Source organism: Nanorana parkeri, unplaced genomic scaffold (assembly GCF_000935625.1).
Source record: "Nanorana parkeri isolate BGI_ZX_2015 unplaced genomic scaffold, ASM93562v1 scaffold448, whole genome shotgun sequence".
NCBI lineage: Eukaryota > Metazoa > Chordata > Amphibia > Anura > Dicroglossidae > Nanorana > Nanorana parkeri.
In genome coordinates this window covers 1,013,567-1,030,740 of record NW_017306716.1, presented here as the reverse complement: position 1 = coordinate 1,030,740, position 17,174 = coordinate 1,013,567, and the positions used below count along the sequence as shown (strand labels likewise).

The window sequence follows — 17,174 nt, the reverse complement described above, 5'->3', positions numbered from 1 at the left end:
GTCTGTATTTTAGGGACGTATGTGCGTGTAAGCTGTGTCCGTATGGAGCGAGCCAACAGACGACCACACTTATCTCCATGCTCATATAGGGATCTGCGTAGAGATTCCCTATTCTTAAGGGAGCTTAGATCTAGGAGGGATCGAAGCTGAGAACGTTTCTGCTCTAATTCCAGCAAGACAGAGGTAGCGCGTGCAGACTTATGCTGAAGTTCTAACATGTGAGTGTCGCCCAACAGTGTAGCGATATCTTTTGGTATTTGGCATTTAAAGGCTTCCCACTTAACCGGCGCGGCGGTAGTATCTACGGCATGCGTGGCAATGAAGGTAGCGATCGCGGACTTGACAGCATCTACCGTTACGGGATCACGTAGCAGGGTTTCGTTGAGGCGCCACGTGTAAGAACGGGGGGGCTGCCCTGGAAGACAAAGAGCCAGAGAGACAGGGTAGTGGGCGAGTAGGCCTTGATCGGGGGTTGGGGTGTGGGGAGGGAAGCAGGACATGGATTGATATTCAGACATCCCGTGGTCGTGGGATGCACCTGGATCCGGGATTAGTTCAGGATGCAGCTCTTCACCCCTCCCACCCGTGGACCAAGCTACAGTTAGGATCTGGTACCGGGCGCAGTGGGGGGTAGAAGGAATAAGTGAGGGGCGGAGGGAAGGGCGGTATGCGGCCTGCAGAGCCGGCCGCTCGCGTGATTACCGGAGCCGCAAAGAAGCTGTTAATCGCGGCTCTCGGTTTCCGCGAGCGGTCCGGTTTGGAGCCCTGGGACTTCTTACCCCGTTTAGATCCCATTGTGGGTAGCAGGATGGCCGGTAGTGGCACTTTTCAGACGATGCCCGGTTCACAGCAGCGGAGCTAAGGACAGACACGTCCAGCCGCGGCCATTGGCAAGCTCCGCCCCCCAAAACAAACTATCTTACTCGCAAACAAAAGGAGGCTTACCTTGCAAGCAAATCGAATGGTGACTGCTGACAGAAACACAGGGATGTAAGCTTGCTCTATGAAGAGTGCAGCATCAGCTGTTATGAGAATAGTCTTTAAACAAGGAAAAGGGATGGAAAGGCCTTAGCAGTTATCTAATTTGAGCAACTGAGTGCTCACTGCATATAGCCAACAGCTGACATTGTGGCTATCTGGTCCAAAAAGCCTATAGCAAATCAGTCCGAGTGAATCTAAGAGAAAAACGTAAAGACTATAGGAAGAAAGACACAGCTAGGCATCCAAGATTAAGGATTAAAATGGTACACTGAGCAGCATGACTAAAGGGTAGACAATCTTATTTCACATAATGGCCTTAACTTTGTGCCAGGCACAGCAAATGCCCAGACACTATGGACAACCAAGCTCAGGTTGCTTTACAACCAACAAAGTGGCCCTCCACGGTCCACCCATTGCAGGAGGTAGATTTTTTAAGGCGTGTGGGACAAGACAGAAAAAGAACATTAGGGGGAGTAGTTATTAAAATGTACAGGCTACATAGGGCCTGCCTTTGGGCTTAAGGGACGTAGTCTTAACCCAAGAAAAAAAGTGAATGATGAGGCCAACTTAAAAAGAGACACACTATATAAACGTTGAGCTCTAAACCAGAAAAAACACTTTTTGTAGACTGGATGCATTTTAAAGTTCTTAGGTAAAGCTCTGAGACTGATCAAAACAGGCAGTGGTTAGAAAAGGCAGCGAAAAAGCATTATTGTGTTGAAGAGCAGGCTAGAAAAAAAATGTTACAAAGAGATATAGACTGAAATCACATGAGGTGATACTGAGTTCACTGCTGGACAAAGGTTTCTATGGGTACCTAGAAATACCGTGTTTCCCCGAAAATAGGACACTGTCTTATATTTTTTGGGGCCTAAAAAAACACACTAGTTCTTATTTTCGGGGTAGGTCTTATTTTATTTTTTTTATGTACGACAATCCAAAGTTAATGCAAATCCTAATTAAATAATCCAAAATGGCTAAGTTAAGAATAGGGTGATCAGGGCAATCAGCGGTGCCGTACCTTTCCATTCATTGGCACCGCTGATTCTCTCCCGCGGCTCTTCAGGTTCTGCCTTATGCCACCACCAGCCCTGGCAATGGTCACAACTAGGTCTTATTTTCGGGGTAGGTCTTATATTTTAGCAATTCCCAAAAATAGTACTAGGTCTTATTTTCGGGGTAGGTCTTATTTTCAGGGAAACAGGGTACGCTAAGGCTAGCCAGACACTTGTAGATTTCTCTCGTTCAGTCACACGGGCTAAATGCCAGAAATCACTTGATTCTCTCACTAAACAGTGTGGATGGATGTGCCTCTCTCATGCCAGTGTGTCTGCATCTGATTGGATTGGCTCTAAATGCGAAAGCACGTGGTGTCTGTCCTACCTACTTCATTTCAGATGGATTACAAAAAATGCAGACTCCTCTATACCTTCCTCACCATTTATTATCTCCATACCCCCTCCTTGACCACAGGAAGTTATCAGTTCACAAGGTTTCTGGCAAAACAACAGGTATTTTGTGCACTTATCAAACAGATGTAACGAAAAATGTGCAGGGCCCATTCACACTTGTGTGTTGTGTGTTATAATGCATACGTTGCAACCAGACCTTGCGGCAGTGCACAGTGAGGGGAAGCCGGTCAGGTGGTCACACGATCAGGGCTCAGCAATAACACTGCCCTCAAGAGGTTCTAACCGATCACTGATCTATTAAAATCTTAAAGAAAAGTTTTGCCTTCAGTTATACTTTAAAGTACATTTATGTTGCTCTTCCATAAACGTAGAGGGTTGTAGAGCAGCCCTAGTGAGAGCTCTCAGGGTCCATTCACACCGACCAAATGCCTTGCCTTGTGCATTAAAGTGTGTTACGTTAGGGCAATTCTTATTTGAATGGCGAACCTAATGAATCACAGTCTAAAAAATGTGCATGCAGCATTTTTGGCACTGCAGCTCACCGCAACGCAAGGAGCCGATCAGAAAACTTTCAGGCGACCATCAGGTGACCGTCACTATTAAGGTATTCAGACAGCAGCAAACCTGTCAGTGTCAGAATATAATAATCCAGTGGGAGATCTGTCCATCTAATGTGTTATATGGGGGGGTTTTTTCCGTTCAGCCCACAGTTTGAATTAAAAAAAAAAAACTGCATGGCCAGGTTAATATTCTAATAATATCCCAAAAGATGGCTGCTGCTTTAAAAGCATTCACCAAAGACTAAACACCTGTTGAATGCACAGAGCCAAACACATGAAACTGTGAAAGCAGCTTACTGGAAATAGTCATATTTCACACTGTGAGACATAGGGGGGAATTTATCAAGACTGGAGCAGACAAAATCTGGAGCAGTTGTGCGTGGCAACCAATCAGCTTCTCTCTTCAGTTTCGTTAGTTAAGATTTGAAAATAAAAAGAAGCTGATTTGTTGCCATGCACAGCTGCTCCAGATTTTGTCTGCTCCAGTTCTGATAAACTCCCTTCATAGAGAGATAATTGAGCGAAGGCTCCTGTCATAGAAACTAAAGTAAAACTGTAACATAGTAACATATTAGGTAAGGTTGAATAAAGACCAAGCTCCATCCAGTTCAACCTACTGTGTGTGCCTTATCTATGCTATCAGCAGATACCACTGCCTGTGGAAGGGAATTCCACATTTTTACTACTCGCACAGTGAGAAAAAACCCTTGCATGTTCTAAAATGGAACCCCCTCTCTTCTAACCTCTTGTTGTGTCCACATGTTTTCAATACTATTCTCTGTGAAAACAACTTGTTCCGAATAATGTTGTCCCCATTGATGATTTTGTAGACTGCAATAAGGTCTCCTCTTAAGCACCTCTTTTCTAGCGAGAATAAGTTGAGTTGCTGGAGGCGGTCTTCATAACTCAGGCCTTCCATCTCTTTATTTAATTTTGTAGCACTTCTCTGAACTCTCTCAAGTTCGAGGACATCCTGGGAGTTGGCGACCAAAACTGTACTGCACACTCAAAATGAGGGCGAACTAGTGATTTATACAGTGGTAGTATTGTTCTTTTATCGCTTGCCAACATCCCTCTTTTAATGCACAATTCATCATACTAGTAGAACAGGATTGATACCACAGAGGGAGGGGGGAAAAAAACAAAAGAATTGTCTGTCATTATATGGAGCTTATACAAAATATTTTTAATTGCCACAGAAATCAAGACACCACACCCCTAATATTCAAGTACAAACAACAAACAATTCTCAATGGGGTTTTTAAGGTATCGTTTTCAGAATGCAGAGGAACATAGCCAGACCTATCATAACACATAAATCATATATTGTATAATTTATTGAAAAAACAACCACTTATATATAATAATATATATAATATAACTAAAAATACATATAAAATATACACATTAAAAAAACCCCAGCAAATATTCACTCATGTTAAAAACATGTGAAATTGTGGCTCCCTTAACAATATTACATAAACCACATCATCAAACCTCACTAGAACCTGTACAGGTACATTGTATATATACAGTATATTGTGAATTACACTTATAATTACAATACATTTTTGAACAATTTCATAAATCTCATAATCATTGTTGAAGTGAAATGTAGTTTTCTGTACTGGGTCCACCCTTCATATGACTTCAACGATAATTATGAGATTTATGAAATCGTTTAATGTTTAATGACCTGTTTATGACCTAGTGATATCATGACCTAGTGAGGTCTCTCTCGCCTGTCTATGCTTCTATGCGGCTTCAATTTCCTACTATGTGGAAGGAGCCAAAGGCCTTTCTTTCCCTAATTATTTTCCAGTACAACCTGATAGATTATTGAATTCTCCCTTCACAGGTAACACAAGCAAAAACAATGAAAAATCCCTCTTACCACCTCATATTTCAGCTTTTATTGTGTTTTCTACTGTTCAGGAGCAGCAAAACCTTTTGTTGGTTTATTTTCCTGATTGGATGGCCATTGGGTTAGCTATCACCAGCGTGATGCAGATCTGCTAGTCTTTCTGCTTTTATGTTTCTGTTTGGATCAGAGGGTCCCCCCTTCTCTTTCCCAGAATCTTGGCCAGTATTCTGGAAGAAGCTGATTCCAAAAGCCCCCAGGCTTGTGTATCTTGTCCTCCTCCTCCCCTTCTGAGCCTGCAGCTAGTTCTGAGGGTGGCAGTTAGTTTCAAGGCTTATGGCCTAGTGAGCAGAGCATTTTCTGGGAGTGGTGTGCAGGCCAAGCCTTAATTTGGGAGTGTTCCGCATTACTTGTGGCAGCCTGGGATGATGTATATCTGGCCTCACAAGCACTAGAGCTAAGGTCAGACAGAGTGGGGAATTGACACCACCATCCAAACTATAGGGGATGCAGAAAATGAAAGAGCAGTACTGACTGGTGCATGCGAGGCAAAGCCTATGGTGGTTGATTTCTTCCCTTCAGCTGTATTTACTTTGGTCATCGGTGTCACTGTAGTGGCAGATTGGGGCTGCTGTGTGTTCCTTGGTACCTTTTTTCCATTGAGTGGTATTTGTCCTTTGGGCATCTGTTTAGGCAGTTGCCTTGTCTTTTATGAGCAGAGGTTCCATTGTCTGAAAGATCTGCTCATACTTCTTCTAAGCCATTGGCTTTCTCAGGTTCAGGGTCTAGTTGTGCTAACAGCAATGTGGCAATTGCACTGTTAAATTATCTCCATCACTTCCCAATCCCCAATTGGGAATGATGGATTTTGTGCATACTATGAGAACTGAAATGGTTTCTACCTTTCAGTAAGCTGTACTTACTGATTATTTACCTTTATTCCAAATCCAGACTTTTTGTTTCTTTGCTACCTCCTTGCAATGACCCTCAGTGCACAGTTACTCAGGAGGAGGAAGATAATGATGCTGAGGCTTATTCATATTCTGACAGTTCTGTGGAAGAAAGGGAGGCTTGAAACCTTGCATAGAAGCAGGAAAAGATTTGCGTTTTATTTATTTGGGTTAAACTAGATGGATGATTTGTTACAGGGGAATTATACAACAGAACACATTTTAGAGCTCCCCGAAGTTCTTCTAACAAAAAGTACAGAGGCCTGGAAGAACAGAAGGGTAAGGTCTTTCCTTTCCACCAGTCTCTTAAAGACCTTATCCTTTAGGAAAGGAAGGAACCTGAGAAAAAGACCACTCAGTTTAGAACTTGGAAAATAAGATTTCCCTTTAATAAAGAGAAGGTAGATACATTTTTGAATGTCCATGCAGCCTTTTCACAGGTCTCCAAGAATGCGGACCTTTCCACTAAAGATTCTAGCAATAAAGATCAAATGGGTCACAAAGCTGAGGCACTGCTAAAAAAAAGCCTGGGATGCCAACTCTCCACCCATATCCCATATCACAGCATGAGTGGCCAGAAAAGGTGTTTTCTGCCTGGAGTGTGTCTCACAACATCTGTCCCAAGGTGCTCCAGCTGAGCAGGGATCAAAAGATCCTTTTGCCAAATGAAAAGATCTCCAAGATCCTGATGATGACCAAACAAAATGCATCTGCAAAAGACGACATCATAAAAGAAATTATGAAGCTCTTTTGATTTTAGCCTTAAAACATTTACATTAATAAATGTATATTTTTTTTAAATGCAAACAGTGCACTGTTTGCATTTAAAAAAAATATACAAATATGCCAAAAAAAAAGGCCTTGGCAACGAAAGGGTTAATGGGCTATTCATTATTTTTGACCGGAGCTCTGTACTAATCCTTATTCTGTAAAACAGTTTATGCAAATCAGCCATATAAACTTACCAAATGTCCCAATCTTTGAAAATCATTACTAAGCAAATGTCTTTTTCAGTGATGACTATGTGAGAATGATTCATTAAATGGATGCACAGTAGATCGTTGTTTGTAGCCAAAGTGTTATAAATAAACTCTGAAAAGATTTCCTGTTCCCCAGCTACCAGGTATTTCCTCTGTTACCAATCTAAACTTCCTTTGAGTCTAGTTTGTGCTGCAGCGACAAGACCTATGCAAATACAACTGTTTATACTAATGACAGGGCAGCCTGAGTCACATTTTCCTGCAAGAGTCGCCTAAATAGAAAGAAATCAGGTTTTTCCTCTAAACTAGGACAAGGGAACACCCTGGAGCAAATAAGAGAGATGGTGTTCAGTAGAGTACAAATCCTGCATGCCGGTAAGTCATTCTAAAGATTTTAATATGCTATGCGTTACATGCCTAATTATCTACAGTATTTGTATGTTAACCATCTCTTGCTGAGGAATCTTAGAAAATGTTTGACTGCTATACTATATACTTGTCCTTCATAATCCATAACACAATAGTTGCATTTAGGTTGAATACTTGAGCCAGAGGGCTAATGGAGTTGCACAAATGCTGGTATTGGATCCCAGTTATATCAGTACTACACCAGGGGAATACAGCTGGCCATACGCCAGTGGAATTTTGTTTGAAATGTTTTATTTTCGGAACGTTCGTTCAATTTTTTAACACTTAGTGAAGTCTAATCAATGTTTGTTTGGTAGTGATGAGGAAAATCGAAGGAGTAGGATGGCAAACTTTTTTTTTTCATTTCTTACCAGAACTAATGAGATTCTAACCGAGAATATAATTTTCGTTCAGGAAAATTATACATATTGTAATGCACCTGTGCTTGGCACAAAAGAAACCTGTTTAACATGTATGGGATTTCATTCAAGTATCAGGTCTGGGCCAACTTTTCTAAGGGCTTTCCTACAAAATGAGTTGACTTATTTATCACATTATTGCATCAGTGTTAATTTTGTCGACTAAGAATTTTCGTTATTATTTCCGTCAACTGCCTGTTTTCAGTCATGAAAACTAAATAAAAACTAAATAAAAGTTAATAGGACTAAAACTATGATGAAAATTTGTTGCAATTTCAATTTCAAAATGTGACGAAAATGGGAGGGACTACTGCATTTGGACTATTTGGACTTTTGGTTCCCTCTGAGCCCAGCCAAAGCCCCAGTCCCCTACTCTATTGGCAGCTGGGTTGGCTCTATTGGTCTCCCTGCCGCCTGGATCAATGCCCTGCAAACCGCAGAGGATATCCCTCCATCGGTTACTGATCCATCGGATTTGTCTGCTACTGTCACACGAGTGTTTCTCCTCCCATCTCCCTAGCAAGTTAGCACTGTGTAGCAGCCTTCTCAGACTTGTTCGCTCCCTCACACCCATTTACTTCTCCATCCCCACTTCCAAATAAATAAACCTATTAGATTTTAGTTGACTAAATCTACTGGAGATTTAGTCGACAAAACTAGACTAAAACTAAAACAATTCAGATGACTAAAATATGACTAAAACTAAAATGGCATTTTAGTCAAAAGACTAAGGGGTCTATTCACTAAGCTGCCGTAGGCAGCCGAGTGAATGACCGACCTAAAGCGAAGTGAGCCGAACGCTGTTCGGCTATTCACTTCAGGCTGGTACGGCTGATTTTAGCCGTATATCGGCTGAAATCAGCCGTACATCGGGTGGCTTTGCGTGGCTTCGGGTCGGCCGAACATGCAAGTGCAGAAGGAGTTCGACTCAGCTCCAACATCTGGATCGGCTAAGCTGAACCTCTGACAGGCTACTCGCTGCTGTTCGGTCTATTCTTATAGGTGCCGAACAGCAGTGAGTGAATAGCCGAATGCCGCCGAGCAGCATTCGGCATGGCTGTAAAAAAAAAAAAAAGGAGAAAAAGCAGTGTTTCTCTCCTTGGCGGCTGGGAGCGGGAGACTCCCGGAGCGCCCGGGAAAGTTAGGCTGTCTGGAGATCAGTGTCCCTGGTTAGCTGGTAACCATGGGCGCTGATCTCTCTGGAAGCTCCGCCCAGCTGTCAGAAGCAGGTTGTCGGCCGGCCAATGGCCGTCCGATGGGCCAGCTTCGGCTTTCAGCGCGGCTCAGCTGAGCCGAGGCATATGCATTCGGCTTGACCAAGTTCGGGAGCTGTACAGCAGCACTTCGGTTCTACTGAACCGAAGGGGTCCTGGGGCCGAAGGTAGCCAGGGGATCGGCAGAAGCTACGGCTAGATCCTTCGGCTGCTTCGTGAATAGGCCCCTAAGACTAAAACTAAATTAAAATTTGCAGTCAAAATTAAAACTGCATTGAATGTTTTGATGAATGATTTTGAACAAGTGTTCAAACAAAATTCCACTAGTGCCAGCTTTACAGTGGAATTTGAATGGAGTAGCCATTATGATTCAGTTTTGTTCTCCTTTCATTCTAGTTATTTGATTGGTTCCTTTAGCCGGTGTGTCAGTGATAGTTCTCTGCAGGCTTGGATGAACTCAAGTCAACTTTGTTTGCACCAAGCCCCAACTCATCACTAATGAAGACCTACCTAATCTAACCAACCAATCTGTATCCAACCAGGCAGGCCATTGTACTACATAGTTGTTTGTAGATCTAAAGGAGATTGTACAATCATATAGTAAGGTGTGGTTTGGATATACTCTCAATCAGAGATGGGCAAACTCCAGCCCTCCAGCTGCTGTGGAACTACAAATCCCATTTTCAGGCATTGCAGGATTCTCACTGCCACAGGCATGACTCCCGGAGACAGATGCAGATGATGGGATTTGCAGTGTCACCACAGCTGGATGGCTGGAGTTTGCCCACCTCTGCTCTAGGGCTGCACTGGGATTCTAAGTAGTCTTGTATATTTAACACACCAATCCATATTTGCATGCCTCAGAAACATTTGGAAAACTTTGTGGAACAATTTTCTTTATGCAATAGCATTGCTGTTTTATTAAACCAATTCTGAGACTGATCAGCCAAGGGGAGCCCACACCAAACCACAATATATCACACGCAGGGCCTAAGTTTAGCCAAGCCCATTCAAAACTGTGACCTCCACCCCCACTCCCGGCCCAATCAATGGCAGAAGTTGCAGCGGTAGCATTCCCTGCCCCATCGTTACTTATAGCTGCGGCACGGGGAATGCGCCTCTTCGCAACCGATTGGGTTGGGAAGAGTGGGTGTTCATCACAGTTTTGAGCAGGTTTGGGAGAATTCAGGTGAACTGGATTCACACTTAGCTCAGCCCAAAACTGCATGTGCCATTATGACTAAGCTGTCTCCATGTAGCTCACTATATAGCTTCTAGACAGACTACAGACAAAAGGATGAAAAGCTTTGACCAAATGTACTTCTTCCACGCCTCTGTGTTATTGTCAGGACTCATTTGTAAATAACTGCCATACCCCACTGACCTGTAGCTCTTGGCTCTGTACATAGATTTCCCTGTTTATTGCTGGTTTACCCAACTTATGCTCTTTGATGTGCACTGCACTTGCATGTATATAAGTATGATTTTTCAGTAATTTGTATGAATCCATGCCTGAAGAAGTGAACTAAGGCCTCATTCACATTGGAACGCTTGCGCTTAGTTTCTAAGCTCATGAGAAATTCTCTGGGAAGTATAAACCCCTTTTACGCTTCCCGGGTCACTTTTTCTCGTGTTTAGATGTTCCTGCCTAAAGCCGTGTTTATATGTGTTTATATACATTTAGAAGTGTTTAGAGTTTGTAATCAGATCCTGAACACTCAAAATTCTATTTTCTCGAAACACAGCTAAACTAAATGGAGGTAAACGCAAAGTCTGAATGATAACATCGAAAATCAATTACATGCTTTTTGAAATGTGCTCTATATGCATATAAATGCAGGTTTGAAACTCCCAGTGTAAGACCCCATTCACATTCTTGCAGCAGGAATGCCAGGTGAGTCTGCAGAGATGGGGCTGCTGTACTCATTGAAGTTAATGATAGGGTTAAGACCCCATTCACATTCATGCAGCAGGAATGCCAGGTGTGTCTGCAGAGTTGGGGCCGCTGTACTCATTGAAGTTAGGCCTTGTTCACACCAAGCGTGTTGCAGAGCAGTTACAGACCGGACCAAAACTGCGTCCAATGTATTCCAATTGTATTTTGGGGTCTAGTTCACACCGCATCGTTCAGTTCAAGAGCATGTAAAAAAACTGCAGCAAGCCCTATTTTACCTGCTCTGGAACGCTCTGGAATGCATGAAAACGCATCAAAAACACATGCAAACACCTTGGAATGCACTGAAAGCCCATTTTAAACTAAAAAATAAATAAAAAATAAATAAAAAATGTTTAACCAAAAACGACCCGGAACGCATTAAAAACGCGGCAAAAATGAGGCACAACCCACTGCACTGCATGTGCAGAAACTCATGCAGATCTGGTCTGCATTTGGTGTGAACAAGCCCTTAATGATAGGGTGACAGCAGCTGCATCTGTTAGCAGCAGTTCACATGTAATTCTACTTGGAACAATTACCTGCAGTTCAGGATAGATGATTGTTGCTGGATGCAGGGTAAATCATCTATCAGGGACAATCATCTATCCTGAACTGCACCTAATTGTACCATGTACGAATACATGCAGACTGCCGCTGACAGATATGGCCACTGTCACCCTGTTATTACCTTCAAAGGCTACAGCGGCTGCATCTGAACGGGGACACCTGACATTCCTACTGCAGGAATCCGTGGGTCTTGCTGCAGGAATCACAGAACACACCATGTGAATGGAGCTTTATGCTTCCAACATTACTTTTTCCTGCATTTAGATGTACCTGCCTAAAGCCGTGTCAACGTGCAATTATCTGCATTTAGATGTGTTTAGAGTTAGTTTTAATCAGATCCTGCAGGCTCAGAATTCTATTTTCTCTAAACACAGCTAAACTGAATACAGGTAAACACAAAGTCTAAATGATACCACTACAAATTATTTACATGCATTTAGAAATTGGCTCTAAACGCAGGTTTGACACTGCCATTGTGAGTTTCTAAAAGTTTACGCCTCAAAATATTTTTTAGTTAGCATAGAAGCATTAGAAGCATCGCCTGCATCTTTACTTTCCTACTACTATATATACCTAACATGGTACAACCATGCCACCATTCAAATTTCTTTTCAATCTTTTCAAAAGTCTCAGTGTGGGGGGCCCCACCCCAAGAAAAGCTGATTGAAAAATTGACTGAATGAGAGAAATCTATGAGTTTCCTCCTTGCTTTGTTATAAAATACACCACTACTACAAAAGTCTTCGAACAACCCTTTCACTCTTGTTTTGATACCAGGATAAACACACCCCTTCCGCATTTAAATAATAATAGAGTTTTCCATACAGTTCATTCTACATTTCAGTCTAAACACAGCACTGAAGGTTCAGGTTACCTAACCAGCTCTGCATTCTCCAAATTCAATGTGGCTTGGAGGTGGATAACACACTGTGGGCGGAATCCTGTAGCAGCACACCCATGTTCTCTAACTGAATCATAGTGGTCAGGAACAGGCGTGTGGATACAAGCCGGTAAGCATTTTCTTCTATTTATCCGTAAAGAATTCTCAGCCAGGTAGTATCTGTCAAGCATGCCAGGATCTGATATATATTGCCCTGTTCCGTGATAAGCTACATTCTTCATTTTCAGAAATAGTTTGATTAGTTCCATATCTAATGCCCAGCACCATCTCTCTGGCTGTGGTGGACGTTTCAGTGCTAAAATAGTTTCCAGCATTCTAAAATCCTTGCAAATATGCCTTGTCACTAATTAGAAAACTGCTAGATGTGTAAAACGGTGTGAAAAAGAATGATATCATGTATAATGCTAACTATACACAATTGTTTCTACTAATGACAACAGCATTTGAATGAATACAGCAGTGGTATAATAGTTAATTTAGAGCAGGGGGGACAAACTCCAGCTTAGGGGACTCTACAAATCCCATCATGCATCTGTCTCTGGGAGTCATGCCTGTGGCTGTGAGAATCTTGCAATGCTTCATGGGATTTGTAGTTCCACAACAGCTTAGAGTATTTCCAAACCTCACCACATGTTACTATCTGATTGTACAATTTCCTTTAGGTCTACCAACAACGATGTAGTACAATGGTTTGCCTGATTGGATACAAATTGATTGGTTAGATTAAGTGGGTCTTCATTAGTGATGAGCGGGGGGCTTGGTGCAAACAAAGTTGACTTGCGTTCATCCAAGCCTGCATAAAACTGTCACTGACACACCGGCCCAATCAGTTGTGGCCGGGGCATTCCTCGCCCCGTAGGTATATGTCACAAAGGGGCAGGAAAGCCCCTGCCACAACTGATTGAGCTGGAAAGGGGGTGTATCAGTGATAGTTATGCGCAGGCTTGGGCAAACTCGTGAGAGTAACGTGTATGGTGACCATAAAGCCCAAACTTGTTTAAAGTTTTGGATATAGTTGCGGGGGGTAAAACCTCTGGCAGGTTTTTATTGTTCAAATGATGAAGATTTGCCCTGAAAAAGTGTTAGCCTGCAGCGCACGCTGTATGCGTGACAAAATAGCAGCGTAAAACTCTGGCTTGGATTGAAGAGCATTTAGGCACTTCATGTGGCACTGGTTATGAATGATTGTGAGTGTTTTTAATTCTACTATTATCATAGTATCCATATAAGATAGCATTATATTTTAGCATAGATAGCATGCTGTAAGATAGCATTTTATATTGTTTATGTCGGACCACACTTGTTTCTTCTTTGCTGTGTGGGGTTTTCTGTACTGAGGATTATACACTAATTCATGATGTTTCTGGCAGGCTTAATGTTTAGAATTATGGCAGGACATGACATCAGTATGACATCATAGGGGTGTTACTTGTGTTTTTAGTTTGTATTCTGCACTATACAGTATGCAGTAGGTGTGTATGTTATGCTACTCAAGTGTCACTATGTTGCCCTGAAGAAGGGACCCTGCGTGGCCCTGAAACGTTGGCTTTTATGACTAATGTGACAATATTTTAATAGACGGAGTGAAGACTTTTGTTCTTACTTTCTGAGTGCTGGTGATTTTCTTTTCAATGCTTTCAGGTTTCACACAGTGCCATCCATGTAATCACTGCAAGCACCATCATTGGCTGGTTGATTTGGGTTACTACATGTTGTAATATTTTTTTTTAGTAAATCGTCTGTGGTTAAAGGGTATTTTTTACTTGATCTGTCATAATCATTCTATGTATCATGCAAATGCAACAATTATTGTTCAGTTACTGCAAATAGTTGTCAAATAGGTGGGATGGCTATGATGACTATGTGTAGTCTGCTGGTATCGGTGTATGAGGTTATTGTACAACTGACTATTTTGTGGCATTATCCAGGCACTTTGTAATGTGTTTGTAATGAATCCATCAGAATTATTACTGAACAATGTAGTACAGTTTGGTACAAATTACTTTAACATTGCATCTGTTCTACAGCCAGCACAGGAAAGCTGTGGGACAGCAATGGCTTTATCAGCATCCACCAGCTATACTTTTCCACTGGTTATACTAGAAGTTGTTCCAAACCACCAAAGTATAAATAGAGCAAATAGCTAAACTTTCCAACCGTTCGGGATAATTAAAGGGTTCAGTGCATAGCACCCTTTCACGCATAAAAGCCTTAAATCTATAAACATTCAGTGTTTGCTGCTGCAGTTCTTATATGAAGAACACTGTTTTCCTTTTATTTTATTTCCATATACTAAAAAGTCAATACTTTTAAAGTTTGTGTGTTCTTAAAGGTTCACTAATTTACATATATTTGCCGTCATTTACAGCCCGTTCACAGTAGCCCGTCTGCTTTGTAGCGGATGAGCTAGTGCGTTGAAGCAGCTTCAGCAGTATAAGGGGGGTTTATCAAAACTGGAGCAGACAACATCTGGGGCAGTTGTGCACGGCAACCAATAAGCTTTTCTCTTTCATTTTCAAATCTTAAATAAACAAACTGAAGAGAGAAGCTGATTGGTTGCCCTGCGAAACTGTTCCAGTTTTGATAAATTCCCCCCTATGTGTTGTACACACACTGCCGGAGCTGTCACTGTTTACATTTTGTTCTCTTTAAACGTTTTTGGTAGTGTACAATGTAAACACTCCATTCAGGCCACTGCGCTGCTGTGCGGTGGCATGCATTTTATTTTTATTTTTTTATGCATTTTAACACAGAGCACCACCCATCACACCTGCATTGTGGCAAACAGGAAACATAGAACACCATTGTTTTTCATGTGTCCTAGCGGTGACTTACGTTGGTCCGGTGCGGTAAAACACAGGTCACTGTATGTGTGAACGGGCCCTTACTGCTTATTAAATGATTGAGAGATTATTTCTAAATATCGATCATATCACTAGGCAAATTAGGATTATCTTATTTGACTTCTGTATTAAACTATTATCACCAATTCAATATAAGTATATTTAGAGCAGTGATAATCCAAAAGCAGAAGCTGATATTTGAAAGGGGAAATGGGCTAAAGGCTTCAAATTTGACCTAAGCAGCATATCTACAGGCCTGGAATGATTTACATTAGATTATTGCAATCCACAACACTGAAAAACCTACATTGTTCAATAGTCATGAGGGGTCCATTAGGTCTACATTTTCAACGGAGTTAAAGGAGAACTATGGGGTAAGTGTTTTTCCCCATAGTTCTCCTAAGGGTAACGGGAGGACATAAACTAGCGTCCTCCAGTGACCCAAAGCTCATTATATACCACGATATACAGCTCACGGTATACTGAGACCGCCGCAGCCGGGACGGATCCTGACATTTGTCGAGATCCACCCAGCTGCGTGAGTGACAGCTGGCTCTGCCTATCTAGAGGCAGAGCCAGCTGTACCCGCCCCTCCCCCGTCCGTTCCGCCAGTCAGTGCGGGAGTATCGGAGCAGGGAGGGGGGAATCCCTGCAGGGAGCCGTGAGTGACAGTCACGGCTCTCTGCAGGGAGATGATCGAGAAGTGAGCGAGCGACGGTATGTGTTCACTCACTTCCCGATCTATTGAGCCGACGTGTGACAGTCTCATTGTCGCACATCGGCTCAAGTCTATAAAAAATAATTTGACAATCAGACCTTTTGTAGCTTTGGACATTGTATAGGAGGTTAAAAAGCTCTGTAATGTTGTAATTGCTGTATGAGGTTCTGCTGGGAGATTTGTCCTCACTTGCTTTCTCTGTGACAACACTGAGATCTATACAGAAAGTGCGGGAAAGTCTTTAAAAAGGACACAGACAGCAATAAAAAGTTGAAAAAAAAGCCTTCTCTGACTCTACTTAAAAAAGAATGTTGTTATTGCTTCCTGTCCTGGTGTCACTGGCGCAGTTAGTCGTAAGCTAAAATGGAGTCACAAAAGATGGTTGTTCAGTAGTTCTAACCCTTGCCTACTACATCCATGGCTAAAAAAATGGGTGAAATCATCAAACTAACAATTAGTAACGATGACTACTAAAGACTGCCATGTTGCGATTTTGTAACATAAACATATGTGGAAGAATTAGTTCTGAGAATTGTATTCCTTTGATAAGCCTATTGATAAGTAGTGACACCACTACTGGAAAATAAGGGTTCATTTATAAAAGTTCTTCCCGGCTATGCCATTTGCACGATACTAGCACCCCGAGCACTGACGAGTATAGGATGTTCTGCCGGGCTATGCTATTTACAAGCCACTGACAAGTATAGGTAACACCTATACTTGTCAGCACCAAATAGGGGCGCTAGTGCCATGAAACTGTACACCGGGCAGAACGTTAACAAAGGAACCCCTAAGTGATGTTTGGATTAAACAAAAGGAAATGATTGTAAACATTGTTTTGTCTGATTTATCTAGACTAGCACTATCGCCATTAACATGACTAGCACCGAGCTTGAAAGGATGGGAGGTTGGGACGGTGAGACTGAGGAACCAGTTGAAGATCCTCCACCTAAAACCCGCTGGGACAAGTTCCACACAACTGTTTCCAACTGGATGCTGCCCTCAGACCTCAGAGACAAGTATCTAGAAAGAGCAAATTGTTTACCTCCTCCAATTTTTATCATCTCCATCAGTATTGCTGAGGTATGTTACATAGTTACATAGTATTTGAGGTTGAATAAAGACATTAGTCCATCAAGTCCAACCTATTAGGATCTCATTCTAGGAGTACCTGTACCCCTGTATATTACGGTCCCTTAAGAAATCGTCCAAAAGTTTCTTGAACAATTCCACATTCTTTGCTGAAATCACTGTCTGTGGCAGTGAGTTCCAGACCCTAACTGATCTTACTGTGAAGAACCCCCTTCGCCCCTTGTGCTGGAATTTTTTTTCCACCAATTTTAGGTGGTGGCCTCTAGTTTTTGTAATGGAGTTAATTTTAAACAGTTTATCGCTAATGTTGCTGCCACCATTGAACATTTTGT

At 42.1% G+C, this 17,174-nt stretch overlaps 1 protein-coding gene across 1 annotated transcript in view; it reads left to right on the top strand.

Moving 5' to 3' along the window:
• The first annotated feature begins 16,620 nt into the window (after positions 1–16,620).
• RHBDL2 (rhomboid like 2) overlaps positions 16,621–17,174 on the top strand; it is a 13,186-nt gene continuing 12,632 nt past the window's right edge. The window contains exon 1 of the mRNA XM_018560312.1: positions 16,621–16,833. Coding sequence (XP_018415814.1) covers positions 16,627–16,833 — 207 coding nt within the window. The 5' untranslated portion in view covers positions 16,621–16,626. The remainder of the gene's footprint in view (positions 16,834–17,174) is intronic.